Source organism: Spinacia oleracea, chromosome 4 (genome assembly GCF_020520425.1).
Source record: "Spinacia oleracea cultivar Varoflay chromosome 4, BTI_SOV_V1, whole genome shotgun sequence".
NCBI classification, from domain to species: domain Eukaryota; kingdom Viridiplantae; phylum Streptophyta; class Magnoliopsida; order Caryophyllales; family Amaranthaceae; genus Spinacia; species Spinacia oleracea.
In genome coordinates, this window is record NC_079490.1 from 172,588,974 (window position 1) to 172,614,137 (window position 25,164).

Here is a 25,164-nt window from a genome sequence, read left to right on the forward strand (position 1 = left end):
TCCTGATCCTGATATGCGAAGCGTGGCTGCTCCGGATCGGAACCATCACCACTACGTGGATCTCCTCCAGTGGTTTTTGGCTCGGGAGGACAACTACAAACTGCCGTCCAACTGGCTCCCGAACCTCAACTATATCTTGCGGGAGGACATTCTTGCTGTTGCCGGTCTCAGTAGGATTTTTGACAGGGGTAGGTGTCTTTCGGCTGGGACCGTGCTTTAGTAAGTTTGTCCTCCTCCTTTTTGTCTCGTTTTATTGACTTTGCTTTGTGCTTTGTTTCTGCAGAGTACGGCTTTAGCTGCGTTGATCCTGTGGTCTTGGGCATTTCTTTGGATCTGAAGACCATTCACGACTCGGCCCCTGATTACAAGTTCGGGAAGGAGAATCCTCGTAATCCTCGCTTGAAGGATTACGTGAGTCTCCGTCGGGTGTCGCTCGGATATCTGAAGTTCGAGCTGATCCGTGGGATTCTGCCTCTTCTCCCGAAGCTGTTCCAGTGAAAGTCGTGCTCCCTGATTTGAGGACAACCTCGGATCCGGTGAGTGTTTCTATTTCTCGAAGTCTTTTGTTTGTCTTTCTTTCTGGTTGGCCGTCGGCTAACGTCTTGGTCCTGGACCATCTTTTTAGGGTCCTGGGACTGACGCTGTGCCGCGTGCCGCTCCTTCGGTTTCATCTCCGGCTCGGATAGATATCTCTTTATCTAGGAACCGGGTACTTCGCGTTTTTTCTTTATTCCTTCCTTTGTCTTCTTTTACATTTATTGACCCTTGGTCTCCTCTGTTTAGGATCAGCGCAAAAGGAAGGGCAGCACTCTTTTGAGGCCTTCTGCGCATCCGAAGAAAGCGAAAGCTTCTCAGTCTTCGGAGAAGGTATTTGTTCTGACTTGGAGCCTTTGTGGTCCGTTCTCTCTTTTTCTGAAATTGACCTTTGAGCGTTTGCCCTGTAGGAAGAATTTTCGGAAGTCATGCCTCCTCCCAAAAATCTCCTTCACTTCATGCCCTTGCCAGGGCAGAAGTTGAAGAGTGTGGTGGTTGCGGAACCGCCGCCCGTGGACCAACCGTTGGCTGAGGAAGATACCATCCCCTCTCCGCTGAAGCCGTCTGCTGCTTTGGGGATCGAGATCCAGGATATAACCAAGGTGATGGAGGCAATTGAAGCCGACCTTGTTCCTGGCTCGGATGTCCCTACTGTGGCCGAGCGGAAGGAAGAATCTGCTGACGTTTCTCTCGAAAGGGAGAGAAGTCCAGATAAGGAGATGGTGGATCTCACCGAGGCTCACATGGAGGTTCCCGAAGCTGAGAAGGAGGTCCCTTCTGCTGAGGAGGAGCAACCCGAGCAGGGTCTGACGAGGAAGAGGCGCCACTCGACCTTGGGCTCTACTTCGACCTCGGCCCTGGATAGACTGATCCACGCTGACCCTTGCTCGGATGTTCCGCTGAAACGGATCCCCGAGGAGGTAAGGGAGGCGATGGCTCGCTATGCTAGGGCTCCGGTTTTGGGGGAGAACCCCATGGCTCACGTGGGATCTTTGGTGGGTCCCGAAGCTGCACGGGAGAATCTTCTTCGGGCCAACCCGCAGTGGAGGGTTCCTGGAGCTGAGGAGAGGAACCCAGCTATGATGGCTCAGTATTATCTGAATGAGGTAAGTGTTGGAAATTTTGTTTTGAGTTCCGTTTTTGGTTTGTTGTTTTCTTCTTTCCTCATCTTTTCTTGTCTTTTCTTCTTTCCCAGGCTGTTTTCTGGTCCTCGTTCGCTTCCGAGTGTAGCTCGGTTGAGGAGAGGCAATTGAGGAGGTATCAGGAGGCTTATGCTCGTGATATCCCTGTCTTGGACCAGAAGGCTGGGCAGCTCATGGCCGAGATGGTGGACCTCAAGCTACTGTACCTTCAGTACAGTCGTGAGGCTAGGGAATCGGCTGAGCAGATCGGGGCCGAAGTTGGGAAGCTTACTTTCCGAGTCGAGGAGGATGCTGAAAAGATAGCTTCCTTCGACAAGGAGAGGAAAGAAATGGCTGCCAAGTTTGCGAGCGAACTTGAAGAAAAAGACAGTCTTCTCAAGGAGATGACTTCTAAATTTGAGGCGGCCATTAAGCAGAGCCAGGAAGCGGAGGCGAGGCTTCAGCAGTTTGTCAAGCATCGGGAGATTGTTCAGAACCAAGCTGACAAGGTGCCCGTTCTCCAGCTGAAGATCCGAGAGAAGGATGCTGCCATTCGGAAACTGGAGCAAGAGAGAGTTGACCTCTACACTGCTGATCAGTGTAGGGAGCAATACTGGAATGGCATCCTGGGCGCTCGGCGGATGTTCGCGAAGCATATGCCTCATTTCCCTTGGAATGAGAAGGTTCCGCTCTGGATGAGGGCCCAGGATCACTTGGTGGAGTGCCAGGCCGATCGAGACGAAGCTGAAGCTGAGCGCCAAGCTGCTCTTGCAGAGGCTCGGGCCCAAAAGGCGACTTCCGAAGGTGATACTACTGCTGGGGGTTCTTCGAAGGATGCTCCCCTGGGGGATGCTCCTGAGACTCCCAAGAGTTAGGGATTCGGGCAGTCGTCTTCTTCAGAGTCGGTCGGTTCCAGTTGAGGACTTCCGAACATGTGCTTGCCTTTCCCCCTTTTGCCTCGGCGCTGCGTTGTACTCATTTCTTTTTGCTTTCTTAGTACTTCGGTAGGCCGGTATTGTCTGTTGATGGCTGCCGATTTTAACTGTTTCATTTTGTTTTCAATTTTTGAGGTTCTCAATGTATTTGTACTTCCCCCAAATATTGAATAAAAAATGAATGTTTGTTACTTGGCTGCTTCTTTTCAACTTGTTCTTTCGCAATTTTAGGTCTTTAAATCCGTAGATTTCTCGAGCTCCTCTTTCTGTAGACTTGCTAAAAACCTTTTGATCTTGCGAGCTCTTTAAATCCGTAGATCGGTTAAGAGACTTTTTAACTTTTGCGAGTTCTTCAAATCCGTAGATCTGCTAAGAGACTCTTTAGTTTTGCGAGTTCTTCAAATCCGTAGATCTGCTAAGAGACTCTTTAGTTTTGCGAGTTCTTCAAATCCGTAGATCTGCTAAGAGACTCTTTAGTTTTGCGAGTTCTTCAAATCCGTAGATCTGCTAAGAGACTCTTTAGTTTTGCGAGTTCTTCAAATCCGTAGATCTGCTAAGAGACTCTTTAGTTTTGCGAGTTCTTCAAATCCGTAGATCTGCTAAGAGACTCTTTAGTTTCCAGACTCTTCAAATCCGTCGATCTGCTCAGAGGTTTGGATTGTTCTTCCGATCTCTTGTGGTTCGGAAACCTGGGCAAGAGATCGCTAGTCTGCCTCTTTAGTTATGCCTTCGGCGATCCGTGGATCTGAGCCGGAGTTTTATAACTTGATTCGAGCGACTGTTTGTTGCGAACAAATTTTATTAGGGTACCGCGAATCCGAGGATTCTGGACGATTCCCTGAAGTGTATGATTTGGTCATTTCTTGCATTTTATCAAGGAATGGGCAAAGTCAACCTGTTTTTAGTCTCGGATTGATCAGATCCGAGGCTGCATATATATATAAAGGGACAATAATTATAGAGATAAGTTTAATGAAACACATGGTGCCAATGGCTTTCCTCTTCTCATTAAACAACTTACTTGGTTTACAGACAGAGATCATACAAAATATTTCTTGAGAACATCGGTATTCCAATGGTTCTTCAGAATTGTTCCATCTAACTGTTTCAGCATATACGTGCCTGGCCTTTTTTCGGAATGGATGATGTATGGTCCTTCCCAAGTGGCTGAGAGTTTGCCATGGATCCGTCCTTTCTGAACCGAGGCGGCGTTTCTGAGTACTAGATCACCGACTTTTAGGGGTCTGGCGTTGACTCTTCGGTTGTAATGCTTGTTGACCCTCTGCAAATAGGCTGCGTTGAGTGTCCTTGCATCGTTCCGAGCTTCGTCCAGTAGATCGAGAGCTTCGGATAGAAGTTGATTGTTGCTTTCTCCTTGGAGCCCATCATACCTGTTGTATGCCTGGATCCTCAGGCTTTCTGTTCCGATTTCCACAGGAATTACAGCTTCGGATCCGTATACAAGGTGGAACGGTGTTTGTCCGGTAGCTTCTTTTTCAGTGGTCCGAAGGGACCATAGCGTTCCGGGTAGCTCTTCTAACCATTTGTTTTTGTCATCCTCGACTCTTTTCTTGAGTGCGTTGAGGATGAGTTTGTTAGCAGCTTCGGCTTGCCCGTTGCTTTGTGGGTGACAGACTGCCGAGTACGCTAGGTGTATGCCGAACTGTTTGCACCACTTTTGCAACGGGGTGTTGTCGAACTGTTTCCCGTGGTCGAAGACCATCAGTCTTGGTATGCCGAACCTTGTGATGATGTTCTGCCATATGAACTTGCGGACCTGAGGTTCGGTGATGGAGGAGACAGCTTCGGCTTCGATCCATTTGCTAAAATAGTCGACTCCTACAATCAACCACTTCTTCTGGTTCGTCGCTGAGGGGAAGGGACCAATGATGTCTAACCCCCACTGTGCGAATGGTAAGGGATACAGTGTTGATTGTAGGGTTTGAGCTGGTTGATGGATGGCTGGTGCGAACTTTTGGCATTTCTCGCATTTCCTTGCCATCTGCTTTGCCTCGGAGACCATAGTGGGCCACCAGTACCCAGCCCGAAGGGCTTTATGTGCTAATGTCCTACCTCCAATGTGGTTTCCGCATATCCCGAGGTGGATTTCCCTTAGGATGTAGTCAGCGTCTGTTGGACCCACACATTTTAGCAGCGGAGCAGAGAATGATTTCCTCATGAGCTCTCCTTCGGCGCTGATGATGAACCATCTGTTGAATCTTTTCAGTTTTCTCGCTTGCAGCTTATCTTCGGGAAGTTCTCCCCTTTCTTTGTATGCAACTACTGCGTCCATCCAGCTAGGTTCGGTACGTAAGCTGCATACTGTGGTGGGTAGCAAGTCGATGCTTCTCTCTTGGTGAACTTCCACGTGGACCGACCTGTTTAGGTCGATCAGTGTTGAGCTTGCGAGTTTTGACAGTGCGTCTGCTTGCGTGTTCTGTCCTCGGGGAATGAGGATGACTTCAAAGGATCTTAACTTTGACGTTAAGGATTTAATTTTTGCTAAATAGGCTGTCATGCTGGGCCATTTGGCCTCATACTCCCCTCGGATCTGGTTGGCTACAAGCTGGGAATCAGTTTTGAGGCGAACATGTTCGGCCTCCAGGGATAAACAAAGCTCTATCCCTGCGATTGCGGCCTCGTATTCGGCCTCGTTGTTGGTTGCTTTGAAGCCGAACTTCAATGCATACTCTATGCTTTTCCCCGTCGGGGGGATCAGTACAACTCCTGCCCCTGAGCCGTTTATTGTGGAAGATCCGTCAGTGAAGACCTCCCAAGTGCTTTTCGTATCATCCAACATTTCCTGGTATGAGCACTCGGCCAAGAAGTCTGCCAATGCTTGTGCTTTGATTGCTGTCCTCGGCTGATATTTGATGCCGAACTCTGATAGTTCGAAGGCCCAGGCAGCCAATCTTCCTGACCTCTCTATTTTGTCGAGTACTTTTTCGAGCGGTTGGTCAGTTAGCACTGTGATCTGGTGGGAGTCGAAGTATGGCCTCAGTTTTCGTGCAGCTACCACTACTGCATATGCGACTTTCTCGATGAGTGGGTACCGGGTTTCGGCCCCTGTGAGTGTTCGGCTGGTGAAGTAGATTGGCTGTTGCTTCTTTTCTTCTTCCCGAAGAAGCACTGCGCTGACGGTTCCAGGGCTAACTGCGACATATAGGTACAGGGTTTCCCCCTCCTTTGGTCTGGCCAGTGTCGGCAGTTGAGCTAGGTGGGCTCTGAGTTGCTGAAAAGCTTCTTTTTGCTCCTGTTCCCATATCAGTTCGGGATCCACTTTCCTCGGGACCCCTTTTTTCTTGACTGGTTCTGCTTCTCCTCCGGGGAGGTTCTTTGGTTTCAGTGCTTTGAAGAAGGGGGCTCCCTTATCCGAGGCCTTTGATATGAACCTTGTTAGTGCGGCTAACCTGCCGGTTAGCCTCTGCACATCTCTCTTGGTCTTCGGCTCGGGTAAATCCAATGCCGCTTGGACTTTGTCCGGGTTCGCATCAATTCCTCTTTCGCTCACCATGAATCCGAGGAATTTACCTGACTTCACCCCGAAGACGCATTTTTTTGGGTTCAGCTTCATGCTGTGCTTCCTCAGGTTTCCGAAGGTCTCTGCCAAGTCTTTGACGTGGTCTTCCTCTTTGATGCTTTTTACGATGGAGTCATCCACATAGACCTCCACATTCCTCCCTTTCTGGTCGGCGAAGACGTGATCAACTAGTCTCTGGTAGGTGGCTCCGGCATTTTTCAAGCCGAAAGGCATCATTTTGTAGTTGAACACTCCTGCGCTCGTGATGAACGCTGTCTTTGCCCTGTCATCGGGGTGCATGAATACTTGGTGGTAGCCTGAAAAGGCATCCATGAAGCTGAGCAGTGCATGGCCGCTGGTGGAGTCAACCAATTGATCTATCCTTGGCAGGGGATAGCAGTCTTTGGGGCAGGCTCGGTTCAGGTTTGTGAAATCCACGCACATTCGCCAGGAGCCATTCGCTTTTTTGACCATCACCACGTTGGCCAGCCATTTCGGATACATGCATGGCTCAATGAATCCGGCCTCCTGCAACTTTTTCACCTCCTCGGCGATGGCTTTGTTTTTCTCCGAGGAGTAGTTCCTCTTTTTTTGCTTGACTGGCCGAGCTTCAGCGTTGACGTCCAGCTTGTGACAAATCAGCTTCGGATTTATCCCTGGCATATCTGCTGCTGACCATGCAAAGATGTCTTTATGATCCCTGAGTAATCGGATCAAATCGATTCGGAGCCCCGAGCTTAGGCCCTTGCCTATTCGGACGCTCCTATCTGAATCCTCTTCGAGGAAGATATCCTCCATTTCTTGATCTGGTTCGGGAGATAGGGTTTCGGGGCGGGCATCAACTTCTGCGGGAGACAAGCTGCTTGTGCTTGCTCTTCTCCTTTTTGCCTCGCTTTCCTCTCCCTTAGCTCCTTTTTCTTCCTCGGGGCCGTCCTCTAGTTTGGGCTTTCGGACAGCAGTGTGGCAGGTTCTTCTCGCCACTTCTTGATCACCTCTGATTCGTTCGGCGAATCCTGCATCCGAGACGTATATCATCAGCTGGTGGTATGTGGAGGGGACTGCTTGCATCTTGTGAATCATGGTTCTCCCCATGATTACGTTGTATACGGAGTCGCAGTCCATCACCAAAAATTCGTCCCGAAGGGTTTTTGCTGCCTGGCCTTCGCCCACTGTGACTGGCAGGGTGATCTTTCCTCGAGGGATAGCTGCGGATCCGTTGAATCCGATCAGAGGATAACTGACTTTCGTCAGTGCTTCCTCTGGCTCTTCGAGGATCAGCTGCTCGAAGCAGTTTCTGAAGATGATATTGACGGCACTTCCTCCGTCGACTAACACTCGATGTACGTTGTGGTTATTGAGGTCCATGGAGATGACCAGAGGATCGTCATGTTTGTACTGGACTCCGAAGCAATCATCAGCAGTGAAGGTCATGTTCGGGGGGTGTGGCTGGTTGTCTCCCACCGCGCTGAAGTTGACCCGATGGGAGAGGGCTCTTAGGTGTTTTTTGCTGGCCTGGCCAGACTTCTGTCCCCCGAACACCACTAGGATGTCATTTTTCTTGTGCCCTGTTGCTTCGTAGACCCTTTTCTGGGGTTGCTCGTGTTGTTTGCCGCTTGCGGCCTTTTCTTTTTCCTCCCTTCGGTCTAACAAGTACTGTTTCAGGTAGCCTCGGCGAACGAGGTCCTCAATGTTGTCTTTCAGCGAGTTGCATTCTTCGGTATGGTGACCGAAGTCATCATGGAACTCGCACCATTTGTTCTTGTTTCTCCGAGCTGGGTTGGACTTGAGCTTCCCAGGTAGTTTCCACTTTTCGTCATTTCTGTTGAGGCTGAATATCTCCTTTCGGGGCAGAGCTAGTGGAGTGTAGTTGGTGTACTTGGGTTGAAGTTCACCCCTTCTCCCGTCTTTCTTCGGGCTCATCTCTCTAGCTCCTACTTTCTCTTTCCCCTTCCTTGAGCTACCCTCGGGCTTGCTCTGGGTATTCTTTGTGTCTCTCGGATCCGACGATCCTTTCAGTCTTGCAGCGGCCTTGTTGAACTCCTCGGTTCTGATGAACGCATCAGCCATTTGGAGCACGTCAGCTATTCTGGAGGGGTTCTTCATTGAGAGTTCGTCACGGAACTTCCCTTCCTGGAGCGCGTGCTTCAAGGCGAAGATGGCCACGTCTGGCTGCAAGTTTGGTATGTTTGTTGATTCCTTCATGAATCTGGCCATGAATTCTCTCAGACTTTCGTCTCTTTCTTGTTGGATTGAGGTCAGTTCTGCTGTGGTTCGCTCGGGGCGATTGTTGCTCACGAACTGTGTGCAGAATCTCTTTTTCAGCTTTTTCCAGCTCTTGATCGATCCCTTCGGCAGCGATCTAAACCACTCTCCCGCCACTCCGGTTAGCGTGGTTGGGAAGTATTTACACCAGCATGCTTCGGAGTAGGGACTCAAGAACATTTGCTGCTCGTAGGAGATGACATGATCCCTCGGATCTGTGATTCCGCTGTAGGTTAGGTGAGCTGGCAGTCTTACCTTCGGTATTTCTTCCATGATCAGCTCGTCCGAGAAAGGGGATGACGTAGGAGTCATGATTCTTTTCCCGAGTCTAGCCCTGATGCCTTCGTTTGCCGAGGTTCTGTGATTAGAACGTTCGGGCGTACGATGGGGGCTAGGGGTTCGATCATGCCTCATGTCTCTTCTTCTTTCTCGGCTACTGACCTCGGGTCGTTCGCCAGATCTGCTCGACTCACCTACCCCGAGTCTCGTATGGATCGAAGGTCTTAACCTTGAGTGGACCGAGGGCCTCAACCTGCTGAGTACCGAGCTTCGGATCCGAGTGTTACGAGTAGTTGATTCGCTTTGGAGAGCTGTTGGAGTAGGCGATGGTCTCGCAAACCAATCTGGTTGCTGTTGTGCCCTTTTTTGGGTGTCCCACGTGCTTTCCATCCACCTCGACGTCAAGTGTGTACCTGTCAAGGGAAGGAGTTCTCGTTCGGGTCTGGACACTTCCGCACTGGGTGGCTCGTTCAGCCTTCGCCTGGTCCTCCTCTCTTCTCTGCGGTCATTTGCCAGTCCTTGCTGCTTCTCATTGAAGAGGAAGTTTTGCATGATGGTCATGGCCGCAGTGAGCTCTTCCCTAGTTGGAATCGGAGGTCCTGCATTTGTGGCGGTCGTAGCTCTGCTTGGCTGTGACCTCGCCATCGATTGAGGGTGCCCCTCTTGGTCAGATTCTGAATCTGACCGCACCATCATATCGTCGTCATTGTTGTTAACAACATCATTCACCATTTTCGCGGGAAGAGGTGATTGATGTCTTTCAAAGGCTTTGAAGTGTTCTTCCCCACAGACGGCGCCAAATTGTTCCGGTGTTGTAAAGATGGAAACAATGGGCTTCGAATGAAGGCCCTTTTGTATGTGTTGAAGATCTTGCTTGTTTGAATGAGTGGAGTCCGAATTCACCTGCACAATAGCAAAGTTACTAGCCTCGGGGGTGTTTCCGAGGAAAGCCCCTCCGATGCCTAAGTAAGAATGATGCTCGGATTCTAGAGAGAAGTTCTCTAGAAGAGTAGTCTTAAGGCGGTAAATTGGACGTACCTTGAGGTGTGAGCCTTGGCGGCCTATTTATAGTGTTTGCACAATAAATGCCCATAGGTCATTTATTGCTTTTGGGCCTTGGGCCTTGATGGATGGCTGACTAGCCATTGGTGGGTTTGATGCTGTTTGTTTAGAGCCATTGGGCTTTGGACTTAGTGGCCCAATTGAGAATCAATTGGGAGCCCAAACAATTACGTTCTAAATTTAGTCGTATTCCTAAGATTTGGTTTGGTATGCTTTTGAGTTTTGTGATTTTTTACCCAACTAAGCCATTCGTCAAACACAACCAACATAAACTCCACATAAAATAAAATAAACGGGCTAACCCGCCGACCAAAATCTATAACTATACTCAAAAGCATGTTGTGCTTCATACTCACGATTACAGGTTGATTTTTATTTATTTTTGTTATTGTACCTACATGTTCATTTTTACCTTATTCCATGTTCATATTTAGCAAAAACCTAAACTACATGCAAGTAGTAATCCGTACATATTAACCCCCTTTTAATATAAATAAAATAATGTTTTAAAAAATGAAGATGGGGACGTGCATGTTTATTTGAAACTTACGTTAACTAATTGTACTTACATTTAAAAAAAAGTAAACCGCTCCATCATATTCATGCCCCCGTGTGTAGAATCGAGTTTATATAAAAAGAGTAAACAACGCCATGACTAAGCACAACATCTTACTACTGAAATTTTGACCTAATGGCAAAGAACGAGGACATGTGTGTGACAGGTAGGGGTGTGCACAGGTCCAAAATCGGACCCGAACCGGTTGGACCGGTGGACCGGAATTTTCAGAATCCACGAACCGAGGATCGGATCGGAAAGAATCCGGTCCGGACCGGACTCGGACCGGAAAATTCAAGTCCGGTCCGGTTTTGGACCGGCTTGGACCGATTTTGTTATTTTTTGCGATTTACAATCTTAAACTCAATTTGTTTTTACAATTTTATCTTTTTACAACCTATATTTCTCTTTAAGTATGGCATACATCACATCATAAGCTTAATTTAAAGGGGATAAGGGCCAATGACATACAAAAAATCTCCAAAGTTTTTTTTTTTTTTTGCGTGGGAAGATTAATGCATGTGGACTACAAATTTGGCTCTTCTATATATATATTTTTAAAATTATATTCCGGGTCACCGGTCCGGACCGGAAAATTCCGAGTTTTGACCGGACCGAACCGGAATCGTGTATTTACAAGGACCGAGGACCGGACCAGAATCTATTGGTCCGGTCCGGTCTAGTCCAATTCCGGTTGGGTTCTGGTCCAATTTCTGGTCCGGACCGGACCGTGCACACCCCTAGTGACAGGTCTCAGATTAAACCCACCACCCTTATTTGTACTCCTTCCGTGATTTATTAGAGTCACACTTACCATTTCTGGCCGTAATTTATTAGGAGTTTCACTTTTATGTTTTTAGTAATTTTCCTACCACCATCAAATTAGTACTCCAATATATTTAATTTACCATATAACCCACCATGACATTAAACAATTTATTTCAGAAACTCATCCCACCAAAGTTACTTGGTCCCCACTTGTTTTATTTAACTAAAATATTTACCCCAACTCCACTTGCTTTATTATCTTCTCTTATTCTACTCCCTCCGTTTCTTTTTGTTGTATTCGTTTCCATTTTAAGCGTTTCATATTGTTGTATCCATTTAGAATCTATTCTATTTTTGGACATACATTTTATCCTAAAATACCCTTACATTTCTATCTAATTATCAAAATACCTAAAGATTCTACCAATATTCCCACATAATTTTCCTCACCCATAATATTTAATTCTTTTCCCTTCCCCATATACCCACTCTCTCACCTCCTTTATCACCTATCATTATCACTTCTCTCTCTTACCTTATTTCTTTATTATTTTATCACTCCTTTATTTATTATAATCTCTTACACCCAATCATTTATCTTACACCCAATCATTACACTTATACCTATACAAACCAATATTTCAATTTTCTTAAAAACCACACCAGATTCCAAATGGATACATCAAAAAGAAATGGAGGGAGTACTATTTTTCTTTAATACCCGTGCCTAACCAAGTGTGACTCCTAATAAATTAGGGAGGGAGTAACTTACATTCATTGTGACTCATTCACATTAATTTGTGGACAATGGACAAGGGTGATGCACCAAAGAACATATGTACACGCGCAAAAGAACACGAGGTATATTATTTCACCTTTTTTGTTATAAAAAAATGAAAAACTAATTTACTTTTTAAAGTATAAATAATAAATATATCCATGTTCTTCTCGAGCAATTTTATATTATTTTAGCTTTATATTTGTGTTCTTAAAAGGCACAATGCTCCATCGTCTAAATTAATGGCGGATCTTAGTTTGTGTTGGGGTGGGCCTGGCTCCCCCGGCCGGAAAATTCTATAATTTATTTTTAATTTCGCCCCCCTAAAATTTGTGTATAATTACATAATTACATAGTATATTGCTAATTATTATTTTTCTTACGGACCCCGTAAAACTATTCAGGACCCGCCCCTGGTCTAAATTGCGTCATTCGCACACCAAAATAAAGGTTAAAAAAAAACAAGCATCTTGATATATCACTGTCATAAAATACGAATACTAAGAGCATCAATTGTGGCTTACTCTTAGCCCACTCTTAAAGAGAGAGAAAATTTAAGAGTTACCTCTTAAAAAATAAGAGCTAACTCTTAACTACCTCTTATTTAGAGGTTGATTGTGACTTCCTCTAAATAAGAGGTAGCTCTTAAAAATAAGAGTGGGGTGAGGTGGAAGAATTTGATGTATTTTGGTTGCTTTTTATATTAAAAATAAAAATAAAAATAAAAATATTAAAAAACAATATAAGAGGTAGTGTTTAAGAGATAGTCTATTTCTTGGTGTTTTTGGTAGCTAACTCTTGTTAAGAGGGAGTGATGAGGTGTACAAGGAGAGAGACTAAGAGGGGGCAAATGAAGAGTGAGCCTACAATTGATGCTCTAAATACTAAGACGATGAAGTAAGAGTGTATTTAAGTGGACAAAAACCTCAACAAACTAAGACTGCGCCAATCACTCTGCCTCCACTGCGAGAGGAGAGAGAGAGGAGGGGAGAGAGAAAGTTAAAGTTACAGCCTTTCAGGGTGACAGGGAAGCTGAGCTGAGCTGAGCTAAGCTGAGGTGTGAACAAGGAAGAAGAAGAACAGGGCAGGTGTCAACACTTAACAATATCAGTCGGTTGCAGAGAGGGGCATGGTCCTTACCTCACTTTTCCCAAATTTCCCATTTTTTTAATTTAATGTTTTTTAAAATTTGAGTGTTTTTGTTCAATTATTTTCTCAACGTTATGCTAGAATAAGTTAAAAATTTCTGCCTTTTTGAAGTAGCCAATACTTTGTTCTCAAATTGCATTTCTTCACTGGTTAGAAATAATTCTCTAAAATACTTTTTTTTTTTTTTTATTATTTCTCAGTGATAAAGGATAGATTTTTCCGGAAGGTGATTAACAAAACACTTCATGGAACTTTTTATTTTAATTTTAAAACCAATTATATGGTTATAATTTGTTTAAAATTTTCTGAACCACTCTGTTTCCACTTTGAAGCATCATTTTCTTTAAAGGTAAGTTGCAAAGAATTTCATGAAAGCTGCCCATTTTCTCATCTGGGTCTGCCTTATTTCCCCTTTTTCCCCCCCTGTAATTGCATGTTTGTCAATTTGTTTTCTCTGTAAATTGATTAATTTACCTGAAATTTTAATTGGGTTTTTGACAGATTATTGAAGAAGAGGTTGCATAAGAATTTGACGTAAAAATGAAGGGGGCAGTATTAGTTGCAATTGCTGCAACTGTTGGGGATTTTTTGCAAGGATGGGACAATGCTTGTATTGCTGGTAATTGTTCATGAATGATTGAATTCTGAACTCTTTGCTTTTTTTTTTTTTTTTTTTTTTTTTTTTTTTTGTTTTTCAAAGTTTAATTGTTTGTTATGAACCTCAAATTAGCCAATTTGGAGGCCCCTTTGCTCAATTTTTGTGTAAAGTTTAAAACTTTTGTAAAATTTACACTATTGGTAGAAGTTTGGGAAAACCCTTAAAATGGGTTTAAGTTTGAGGAGGAGAGGAGAGAAGGATACATAGAAAATTACTCCCTCCGTTCCTTGAAGATCATCCTGTTTATTAAGTTTATTAATAGAACGTTTAGTAGCCGGTAATAAATGATGTAAATGAGATGAATCTAAGTGTAATTTGGCAAGGAAAGTAACATCATCATAATGTTCATGTCAATGCAATCTCATCCCAAACTTGTGTTTTTTTCTTCATAAATCTTCATTATCACTCAATACCAACCAAAAATGATATTGGATGGTAATGGAGATTTATGAAGAAATTGAGATACTTGAGGTGAATTGACATTATGCATTGAGTTGTGGCTTCCCTCACAAAATTTACAATATAAATTCATTCTCATTCGCGCCATTTATTACCTGCTACTAAACAGGCCGTAACAACTTTAAGAAATGGAGGGATATCATTATATCAATCAATTTGGCAATTTACAAAACCTTTGAGTATTAGATTATGAAAAAAAATCCATTTAATGAGGACTATGGTGGGTTTTGTTTCCTTTGTTTTGATCTAGGTGCTGTTTTATACATCAAGAAAGAATTCAACTTGGAGAGTGCACCAACTTTGGAAGGCTTAATAGTAGCTATGGCACTAGTTGGAGCCACTCTAATCACAACATGCTGTGGACCGATTGCAGACCGTATTGGTCGTCGCCCTATGATGATTATCTCATCTCTCTGTTACTTCATTAGTGCCTTAATCATGTTGTGGTCTCCTAATATCTATGTTCTACTCTTGGGTCGACTATTAGATGGTTGTGGAAATGGTTTGGTTGTCACTCTTGTTCCTCTTTATATATCAGAGACAGCTCCAACTGAAATAAGGGGTTCATTGAACACACTTCCTCAGTTCACTGGTTCTGGTGGAATGTTTGCAGCTTACTGTATGGTTTTTGGGATGTCATTAATGGAAAAACCTAGCTGGAGATTGATGCTTGGGGTTCTTTTAATTCCATCCAGTATTTATTTTATATTAACTGTATTCTTCTTACCCGAGTCTCCTCGTTGGCTTGTTAGTAAAGGAAGAATGAGTGAGGCCAAAAGGGTTCTTCAACGATTGCGAGGCAGGGAAGATGTTGCTGGTGAGTCCATTTGAAAACTTTGCTTCTACAACTTAAGCCCCTTGTTAAAATTTCTGCAATTTTACAGGGATTGAATGACATATACTGCATTGTTTTTTTTAACTTCCTGTTCGAGGAAAACAAGCATGTTAGCGAAAGGTAAATTAAATTACGCTAACAGTTGAGAGTTCAGTGAACTATGTATGCATTAAGGCTCCATTTGGTAGGGTGTAAAACGTTTTCATGGAAAACGATTTTCCCCTTTTCAACCATTTTACGTTGTTTGGTTTGGTAAGGGACCCTAAACAATTTTCCATAACTCCCTCAAAAGTGGAAAAGCCCTTTCCATTCAAAGGGAGAGAAACCACTTTTTCACTTTTCCACCTTTCCTTCTTACCTCCCTCTGCTTTCTTCCCCTCAATCTTCACCATCTTCTCCCATTTTCTTTCAAGGAACCAAACAAAACTAGTTTGGAATTTTGTTTTCCCCTAGAAAAAGTTTTCCATGGAAAATCATTTTGTACTGAATACGTTTTACACCAAACCAAACGGAGCCTAACTTCTGAGTGAAAATGAATGTGCATGTTAATGTAAGACAGACCAGAACAGATAGTAGGATGGTCATTATAAAGTAAAGGGAGTATGACTGTTGATTGAAAATTGAAAGCTGAAGCAATGTGATCTCATTTACAATTTTTTTTTGGGATGAACAGCTGAGATGGCTTTGCTTGTTGAGGGACTTCGAGTTGGAGGTGAAGCATCAATAGAAGAATACTTAATTGAGCCAGATGCTGGCATTGCTGATGATCAAGATCCAATGGTTGTCAAAGATCAGATTAAGTTATATGGGTCCGAAGTAGGCCAATCCTGGATTGCAAGACCAGTCACTGGTCAGAGTATGCTCGGGATTGCATCTCGCCAGGGAAGCATTCAAAACCCTAGTAGTTCCTTTATAGACCCCCTTGTCACGCTTTTTGGTAGTGTACATGAGAAGCTTCCAGAACAAGGAAGCATGCGAAGTATCATCTTCCCAAATTTTGGTAGTATGTTTAGTATAGGAGGAGGGAAAGATCCTAGAAACGAAGACTGGGATGAGGGACATGATGATGAATATGTTCACCATCATGAGGATGATGATGATGATTATTCTGAAGAGGATGACAATTTACGGAGTCCACTTATGACTCATCAGGTTTCAGGTACTGATAAAGCCATGGTTGCTCCTGCTTCAGGCAGCATGTTTAGCATGAAGCCTAGTGGTTTAATACAAGGAAGTGAAGCTAGCGGCATTGGTGGTGGTTGGCAGCTTGCTTGGAAATGGAGCGAGAGAGAAGGTGCGGATGGGAAAAAGGAAGGAGGGTTTAAAAGGCTTTATTTACATCAGGAAGGTGATGCTGGATCTAAACGAGGGTCTGTGATCTCTCTTCCTGGTGGTGATGTTACTGGTGGTGATACCGAGTTTATTAAGGCAGCTGCGTTAGTGAGTGAACCTGCCCTTTATTCGAGGGAGTTTATGGATCATCATGCAATTGGACCAGCTATGGTTCACCCTTCTGAGGCTGTTGCTAAAGGACCTAGTTGGAGGGACCTTCTAGAACCCGGTGTAAGGCGTGCATTGGTTGTTGGTATCGGACTTCAACTTCTTCAACAGGTAAAAAGACCTACTCCTTCTGGAAGGAATATGCTTTCTTCTCTTCATTTAGGCTCCGTTTAGTAAGGTATAAAACGTTTTCATGGAAAACGATTTTTCCCTTTTCAATCATTTTACGTTATCTGGTTTGGCAAGGGATGAAAAACAATATTTCATCACTCCTCAAAGGTGGAAAAACCTTTTCCATTTGAAAGGTAGGCCACTTTTCCACCTTTCCTCCTTACCTCCCTCTCCCTTTTCCCCCCCTCAATCTTCACCATCTTCTCCCATTTTCTTTTAAGGAACCAACCAAAGGAAAACTAGTATGAAATTGTGTTTTCCTTTGGAAAATGTTTTCCATGCACTAAAAACGTTTCACCAAACCAAACGGAGCTTTCAGTTGAAGTGACATTGAGCATTCTAATGTTTGTCATGCATCAGTCTGATTTTTTTGTTTTTTTACATTACTTTTATTCAGCATGTGCAGGAACAGGAATTGTGTTTTCAATCTTTTGCTCTTTTTTCTACCTCTAGTGTCTTCATCCTGTTACAGTCTTAGGCCCGTCCCTCACGGCCCTACCGTTCTTTTTCCTAATAGTTACTGAAATAAAATCATTGAACGTTAAGACTTGATGGGATCCCCCGATTGTCTGATTAAGTTACACAGGGTTAGCAGACATTTTCCTTACAGTCTGATTAAGTTACACAGGGTTATTCAGTCAATTCCCATCCCTTGCTTCAGTATTGTCTATTAAATTGTCTTGTGAATTGTAATACGGCCATGTGATTGTTTGCATGAAAATGAAAATGTCTGTTTCTTGGTGCAGTTCTCTGGGATAAATGGGGTTCTGTATTACACACCTCAAATATTAGAGCAGGCTGGAGTTGGTCATCTTCTTTCGCACATGGGTATTGGCGCTTCCTCTGCAGCATTGCTCATCAGTGCACTTACGACTCTTTTAATGCTTCCTGCTATAGCTGTTGCAATGAGGGTTATGGATATTTCTGGAAGGAGGTAATTATTTTCAGATGTTTGTTTCAAAAAGAAAGCAATAAGTTTTTATGTGATTGCATTTTCTGCTCATTTCTGTTTATGTTGAGCCTGTAACTAGGATCCAAGCCAGAGGCATAGAGCGGCTAGAGCTATTTAGGCTTTATTCTGTTCACCTTATTCTTATTAGACCAGAAAAATCAGACCATACAAAAAACAATCACAGAAAACATTTAGACCAGCTGAGACCATATCAGGTTAAGAGAACAAGGACTCTTTGGTTATTAATTTTCAAAAAAATCACGCATGCTTTACAAAATTATTTATTTGATTGCTTTTGTTTTGTGTTCTCTTTGAATTTGATTTCAAGTTCCAACTAAAAATTGCCTATCAAAAAGGTCAGCTCAGCTCAAGTCACTTGCACAGTTATACCTCTATTATTTTTGGTAAACCTTTCATTTGTTTTTGTGTTTAAGTTAATTGTTTTCATCTTTGCAGGACTTTGCTATTGACCACAATTCCTGTATTGTTCCTATCGCTTGTGGTCCTAATACTTGGAAATATCATAAACATGGGAACCACGGTGCACGCCGTGATTTCCACGGTCTCAGTAGTTTTCTACCTCTGCTTCTTCGTGATGGGTTTTGGCCCGGTCCCAAATATCCTATGCGCAGAAATTTTCCCAACCAGGATTCGTGGGCTCTGCATTGCTATATGCGCGTTTTCGTTCTGGATTTGTGATATCATAGTTACTGATACACTTCCTGTGATGCTGAAATCTGTTGGACTTGCTGGTGTCTTTGGCTTCTACGCAGTTGTTAGTGTAATTGCATGGATTTTTATCTATATAAAGGTTCCTGAAACCAAGGGCATGCCCCTTGAGATAATTACTGAGTTCTTTGCTCTAGGGGCAAGACAACCTTAAGACAAAAAGAACAACTTACATCTGTTACACCCGTTTTTATTGTTTTGCTAAGGGCCGGGAAAGGGTTGTTTCCTTCCCAAACTCTGGTATTGTTTATCAATCAAAGTATATAGTTCTGTTGCAACTTCTTTGATTACAGCATTTCTGAAAACTTAAAGACTGTTAAATTACAAAATTTCAGGCAGCATTATTTCAGTAGTATTTCAGTAATGGTAGTCTTATAAAACCATCCACAACATTGAGCTGTTTCTTCTTAGTTTTCCACAGTTGCTGGTTTTATACAAAAAATTGAATCTTGATGCAGATTGTTCAATTTCTGAAACTTTTCTGATATTAGTATGGTTTAATCTGAGTCCTAAATTTCTGAAAAATGACTTAACTTTCTAACATTGAATATACTATCAATGGGGGAAGCATACAATATACCTGAAATACCTCTCTAACTTTCTTCCAATACTTCTCTCCACTGAAAGTTCAATGAAACAGACATCAGAACTACGACGTTTTGGCATCAGCTAAAGTGAGCAAGTGAAGTTGAGAATCAGAACTTAATAATTGAATAGGATAAGATATGAGCTTAAAGATTATGGGGCTTCCATTAATCGGTATAATGGAATATACCATATATTCTTCTATTGTCATACACAAGTAAACAGAAAAAAAGTGATAGTGCACATCAGAGAAAGAGAATCAGTAAGGCTCCATATTATTTTCAAGCATCTTGAATTAAAAAAGGAACCAGCATTATATCAATGACTTAAAATATCTCAAAACAACAACAAAAAACCGGTGGTGCACACAAGTTCGACTCTTTCGATAGCCAGTTCAACCAATCATGAAAACAAAAAGCAGTCTGCAAGTGTTCGGCAGCAAGTAGTGACAAGAACTTAAAGCCAGCACTATATAACACATTAGAAAAAGTTGCACATAATATAGTTGCTTTCACTAATGTGTAAGGCTTATTCTCTAGAGTTTAGACAGCAAAGATCTCCAAAATGAAAAGAACAGACAATGTGAATTATGCTCAAGTACCTGGAACTTGGTTCCTCTGTTGCAGACCATCAGGTTTCAACCGGAGTTTATTTTTGGAATACTGAGAGCGAGCCATCCATCATTGGTGTTGCCCCAACAGTTCTTCTGTTTGTATTTTGTATAGCATGCTACCCTTAAGCAGAGTTGTGACTGACTTTCCGAGACATCATGCCTGAGTCAGGGTCTTGGAATAGCAAGGAAACATAAGAGCATCAAAGGTCTGGTGCTGATAAATGAAGTGATTTTCTGCCACACACTACATAAATAAAGTTGTCTTGCTACACCTAAGTAAAAATGACCTTCCTAGTTGCACCTGATATGATCCCTAAATTCATAGCATATCGATAGCAGGACACAAATTTCCAAAACTTCAGATGATTACCATAACTCACAAAGGAAGAAGAGCATCATAACAAAATGCACATACTTGATACTAATATTTCGATTCAATTTTACACGAAGGTTTCCATTTTGACAAATCAAACAAGAATCCTTCACCTTCAATCAAATGGAAGTAGTAGTTAAAACAAAATGAAAAAGGAAGACACATTTCACTTCCTGTTAATTCTAAGGTAAATATGTACGTACATAGTCTTGCCTGCACACCACATCAATCTCTCTCGTACGAACATCATTGGCAGTGCCATGGAAGCCCTGGTGAGCAGAAAATCCACCACAGTGATGACATTTACCAACCACCAGAACCAACTGTCTACAAGACGGACATGATGAGTGGGACCCAAGCCATGTATCAATGCAGGTTATATGAAATGCATGGCCACATCGTGGAAGAATCCTCATCATATCCCCATCAGAAAACTCTGTCAAACAGATGGCACAGTCGTCAGCCTGTTTGTTACTATCACCTGCTTCACAAAGGTACTTAGTAGTTGGTAGTAACTGGAGGGTTTTCTTATTGAGACCTGGTGGTGAGGTATGAAGGACTGGAGCCGTCATGAAAAGGTTGAGAGGGCGGTGGAGACAAACACAACGTGCTGCCATTACAAGGCCAACTGCACAGATAAGAGCACAACAGAGAGCAGCCAAGATGACGACATAATCTGATGGGCTAGAATGTAGTCCTGCATTATTGGCTGCAGGTATATCCGTGTGAAATTGAGAAAGAAGCCTTAGACCAACAGCCATGGCTTTCCCTTCTTTCTTCTGTTCTTTGAATTTCTCTGAGATCTTATTAAGGAGTAGGAGGAGGAGAAGAGGGGTTGTAGAGTGTATAGGAGTGTGCAGACAAATGGTTTATCTCTCACAGAGGTTCAAGTCTGAGGTTTGCATAGCTTTTATAGTAATAGCAATACAAAAAAGTTACTGTCAGCCAATAACAGGACATCAATTACTTTCCTCCTCCCACAATAAAATAAAATAAATAAATAAATTAATCACCTTCTCCATTTCGAGAGAAATAGATGAGCATCAGCTTATGCACCACTTAGCCACATAACATCAAGTACAGGCCCACCATCCAATATTATTTCTATTTTTAGATTTCCAACAAGTAACATAATAAAGATTTTGCTCTGTTTTCATGTCAGAGTTCTTCCAAGACTTCATAAAATGCATATTGACAGAAAAGTGAATTAATTGTATTATTGAACTATATAAATAGGTTAGCTTCCTTTCTCTAAATGGAGTACAGTTTCACACATTGTTAAAGCAAATGACGGAAACTAGAAATCAGGCCATCAGACTAAAACTCTAAAAGAGAAGTTCTAAGCAAAGCACTGATGCTTAACTGATTACATGCAATAAAACTTGTAAGCATCTAGTCCATTCAAGGGGTCATCAAAGTATTCCTTATGTGACAAAGACAGTTTAAGGTTATAACTTCTACTAGAATTTCATGAAACATGCTAGCATAAATTTCGTTAAAAATAACTTTTAAGCTTCTATTTGAGCTCTTCGTGCCAGGTGAAGTAAAATTTATCGGGATCGAGCCCCATAAACGTACTACTGACCAGTGTTTGGTTAGCTATGGGGCTATGGGCACGGGATTGTGCAGTGGTGTGCAGAAGTATAAACCATAACTAACTTAACAAGGATACTAATTAACAGGATGTGGAACATGTGTTCTTTCCACTATCATTATACGTCTTCATATATTCATAATTTACTTAACACGATACTGATAAATAGGATGTGTGATATACATTATTTGCTTATCTACTATCAAACAAAAAAACTGCGCATTTGGCACTAACAAGAACTAAAGAGCAAAAGCATCTCCCATTTAAACAAATGTTTGAACCTGATAATTAGCGGAAGCACACAACAGCATGACTGCTGATCCTAAAAGCAAGTTAATAAGTAGAGTTCCATTTCTACCAATAGCAACTTACTCCAATAAGTGTATATATAAAAAGTGTGCATATGTTTATAGCATAAGCATGACAAAAGTTTAAAGGAACTTTTGGTAGTGGGATAGCCTAAGTAGAAAAGGAACTCTCCATAATGAGTAGAAAAGGTGGTATATAAAAGAATCTGATTCACTCTATTTAACCTGTGCTTTTGTTCTCCATTAGTCCATTGCACACCATCCATTTTCCCAACATCTACCTAAATTCCACCAAGAAGTATACACTACATAAGTTGAATGATTCTCAATCAATATTCTGAAAACAACTTTTCCATGAGTCTCGATTGGTCAGTGGTAACTGGTGACCCCGTGTACGGTGGATATTGGGAGGTAGTGGTGAACTGTTGGTGATGGTGGTAATTTCCCATTTGTTTTGTCTACAGAGGATGGTCTTTCAACAATGTGTAAACTGGAAATTTGTTCAAGGACACTTATTCTAGAACCGGATAAGAGACATGGTTTAGTATATTACCTTATCAGTAACTTAATAAGTGAAACAGAAAAAGTATGGGGCCACTTTCATGGAATCTCCATTCCAATTCTCAATATATTCATCAAAAGTGGAAATCAGATATAAGCAAACAAATCAGTAACAGACACCAATCAGATAGCCCATAGCAGCAATAATAGAGCAGTAGAAGTAAATCACAAAAATATCTCCTCCCTGCTCAATACAGGGTTTGCTTCATCACAAAAATCTTGTGTATTTTTATTTGACTAAACATGAGCTACTCAAGCCATAAATTTACAAGCACCTGCGCTAGAAAATGCAAGACTCTCATGTTATAATTGAGGTGTCTCCTGCTCTCATGGGAGCCAAACAATTCTATCATATTCTTGTTCTTATTCCTATCCCTATCCCTATCCCTTCAGGATCTGTACTAACTGTCCAACTTAGTGAAGTCATTTCAACTTAATGTATTGCAACTGCAAGGACTATTCAACCATTCACTCAACAATCAAGATAGAAGACCCTGAGTCATACCGTAGCTGAACTAACCACAATATCCTTTTGGTTGACAAAGACTAATGGGTGGTAATACTGGTAAAAGTAAGGTTAAAGTGTTAAACTACAAAATTTTCTATCTCATAAAAGGGACAAGCAGTCAAGCAACCAAATCCATCTACAAGGTTTATATTACATTAGTTCCGAAGTCCTTCAAAACACCCCCTCTCTCAAAGTGCTATTCCATCAAATTTAATTCGTGCAATCAATGGATATTCAGAGTTTACATAACAGAGACCAAACACAGTCACCAAGTTCCATGAGCAGATTCATAATAAATGGTGAAGATCATCTCTCAGTACAAATTGCATCAAGATCACATTCTCAAATTAAGAAGAAACATAAATTCAGCTTCAATGCTCCTTAAATTATAATTCAATTAATCTTCTACAGCAAAATACAATTTATTTCCCTTCCCTAACTCATCTCAAATACTTATCAGTCAAAACTGATCAAAAAGACAAAAGCTTTGAAAAAAACATACCCCCAAACAAAATTCATCTGGGAACACTGCTAACAACTCTAGCACCAACTCTATCTAGCTTTTGAATCACAGCGGCAGCCTTTAACCCTCCTTCCTTCCAAAACGCTTCCACCATTCTCTCTCCGATCTCTCTTCCCTTCTCCTCCCTATCCGTTACTGCCACAGCCGTAGGCCCTGCCCCGCTAATTGTACACCCGAACGCTCCCCCTTCAATAGCCGCCTTCTTCACCGCCATCATCCCGGGAATCAATGGTGCCCGCCTTGGCTCCACCACTTTATCGGAAGACATTGCCTTTCCTATCCCTTCTACGTCACCCATCAAAACTGCCGCCACCAATGCTGCCGCTTGGCTAGAATTCCATATGTGGTGCGGCATCCCGATCTCCTTCGGCAATGCCGCCCTCATCTTCTTCGTTGGGGCTTCAAATTCCGGACTAACCAATACGAAATACAAATCATTAGTCTCAGGGAACTCCAATTTCATCAAATCCAATGGCTCATAACTCCTGATTAAGATAAAACCACCCATTATCGCCGGTGCAATGTTGTCAGCGTGGTAACCGGAAACTTTAGATTCTGACTCAAGTCCAGCGTGTACGAGGTCGAGTGGAGAGAGAGGGGAGCCAAATAGGGAGTTCACAGCAACAGCGGCAGCAGCAGCGGAAGCTGCTGAAGATCCGAGACCGGAGCCAAGTGGGAGCCCTTTTTGGAGAGATAGAGAAAGGCCGACGGAGCGAATGTTAAGGAGCTTCATGGCGGCTAGGGCAGAGATACCGGCGCAGTTAAGAAGGGGATCTTTGGAGAGTTTGGAAGAAGCGTCGCCGGAAATGGAGGAGATGGAGAGTTGACCGGGATGAACGGAGGGGTCAACGGAAAGAGAAACGAAGTCACCGAGGCCATCGACAGCGCAACCGAGGAAGTCGAACCCTGGGCCGAGGTTGGCGACGGTAGCGGGGGCGAAGGTGGTGACGGAGGTGAGGAGTGGTGTTGGTTCAGTGGTGAGAGGTGAGTGGGTTGAGTGGGAGGAGAGAGAAAGTTTACAGATGAATGGGGATTTGTGGGTGGGAGAAGGGGAGTGAGGTGATAGATTGACGGGTTTGAATGGAGATTGTGCGCAGATTGCCATTGCTAGAGGAGAGGGAAAGAAATAGAGAGAGATTGGTTGGGGGATAGAAAGGAGAAATTTGTGAACAAGGAAGAAAGTGTTTACTATATGGTTAGCTATTGGCCCTTGGTGCCACCAAACTATATGGTTAGCCAAAGATCATGGAAATATAGAGAGTAAAGGAACACAACAGATTAAGTCAATGCATTTGGATCCCCCACCCTTTTCAATTATTTTGTGAAATGCGATGCCTCTTTCTGTTCCTCTACTCTCCTTGCCTCCTATGCAGTTATTTGCAGGAATGAAGAACACATATTCATGGCTGGGATAGCTGGAACCTTCACCACAACATCAGCCATTGCAGCAGAAACTCAGTCCATTCTCATAGCCAGTTCTTGGATCATGAACAAGAACTGACAGAATATTACCATCTTTTCAGATTGCACGTGGCAAAGAAGGCCAAGGACCGGCTGAGTCTGTTGGATCAAGGCATTGACTTAACCCCCCCATGTTTAGCTAGTGATATATCAGCAAACAATGACACAAATTTTTTGGAAGCATGCTTGCTTCGTAGTAATTGGGCGATATGTGCCTGTATTTTGACCTCCACAAGGAGTGGAGTTAGTTGAACAAACTTGTTTATGTATGCGTACAATTTAAGTAATTAATTCACTCATTTTCACCAAAAAAAAAAAAAAGTGTTTACTGATTGCTAGAACAGTAGAGCGTAGAACCCTAAGACTTGGT

The 25,164-nt window shown here is 42.8% G+C and overlaps 4 protein-coding genes across 9 annotated transcripts; 1 reads left to right on the forward strand and 3 right to left on the reverse strand.

Annotated features, from left to right (window-relative positions):
- Positions 1-4,349: 4,349 nt before the first annotated feature.
- On the reverse strand, positions 4,350-9,032 carry LOC130472294 (uncharacterized; the record flags this gene model as incomplete). Its single annotated transcript, XM_056842890.1, has 1 exon — positions 4,350-9,032. A coding segment is annotated over exon 1 (4,437 nt), but the record flags the coding sequence as incomplete, so codon positions are not given.
- A 3,591-nt stretch (positions 9,033-12,623) lies between these two features.
- On the forward strand, positions 12,624-18,617 carry LOC110786649 (monosaccharide-sensing protein 2). Of its 4 annotated transcripts, none has more exons than XM_021991212.2 (6): positions 12,624-12,947; positions 13,466-13,583; positions 14,332-14,898; positions 15,590-16,527; positions 17,334-17,521; positions 17,996-18,617. In XM_021991212.2, the coding sequence occupies exons 2-6, from the start codon at positions 13,505-13,507 to the stop codon at positions 18,420-18,422; spliced, it is 2,199 nt and encodes a 732-aa protein (XP_021846904.1). In that variant the 5' UTR covers positions 12,624-12,947; positions 13,466-13,504; the 3' UTR covers positions 18,423-18,617. The 4 variants fall into 4 exon arrangements, with proteins under 4 accessions (XP_021846904.1, XP_021846905.1, XP_021846906.1 ...); XM_021991213.2 differs by having other exon boundaries at positions 12,726-13,313; XM_021991214.2 differs by having other exon boundaries at positions 12,726-12,942.
- Positions 18,334-22,414, reverse strand: LOC110786605 (RING-H2 finger protein ATL80). 3 transcript variants are annotated; one of them, XR_008932368.1, is made up of 3 exons: positions 20,043-22,414; positions 19,455-19,638; positions 18,334-18,888 (listed from the first exon to the last, which is right to left on the reverse strand). XR_008932368.1 is itself a non-coding variant. In XM_021991156.2 (2 exons), exons 1-2 carry the CDS (start codon positions 20,598-20,600, stop codon positions 19,621-19,623), a joined length of 576 nt encoding a protein of 191 aa, XP_021846848.1. In that variant the 5' UTR covers positions 20,601-22,414; the 3' UTR covers positions 19,216-19,620. The 3 variants fall into 3 exon arrangements, 2 of the variants coding, with proteins under 2 accessions (XP_021846848.1, XP_056698871.1); XM_021991156.2 differs by lacking the exon at positions 18,334-18,888 and having other exon boundaries at positions 19,216-19,638; XM_056842893.1 differs by lacking the exons at positions 18,334-18,888; positions 19,455-19,638 and having other exon boundaries at positions 19,814-22,405.
- A 709-nt stretch (positions 22,415-23,123) lies between these two features.
- On the reverse strand, positions 23,124-24,562 carry LOC110786650 (homoserine kinase). Its single transcript, XM_021991215.2, has one exon. The coding sequence runs from the start codon at positions 24,436-24,438 to the stop codon at positions 23,326-23,328; it is 1,113 nt and encodes a 370-aa protein (XP_021846907.1). The 5' UTR covers positions 24,439-24,562; the 3' UTR covers positions 23,124-23,325.
- Between the last annotated feature and the right edge of the window lie 602 nt (positions 24,563-25,164).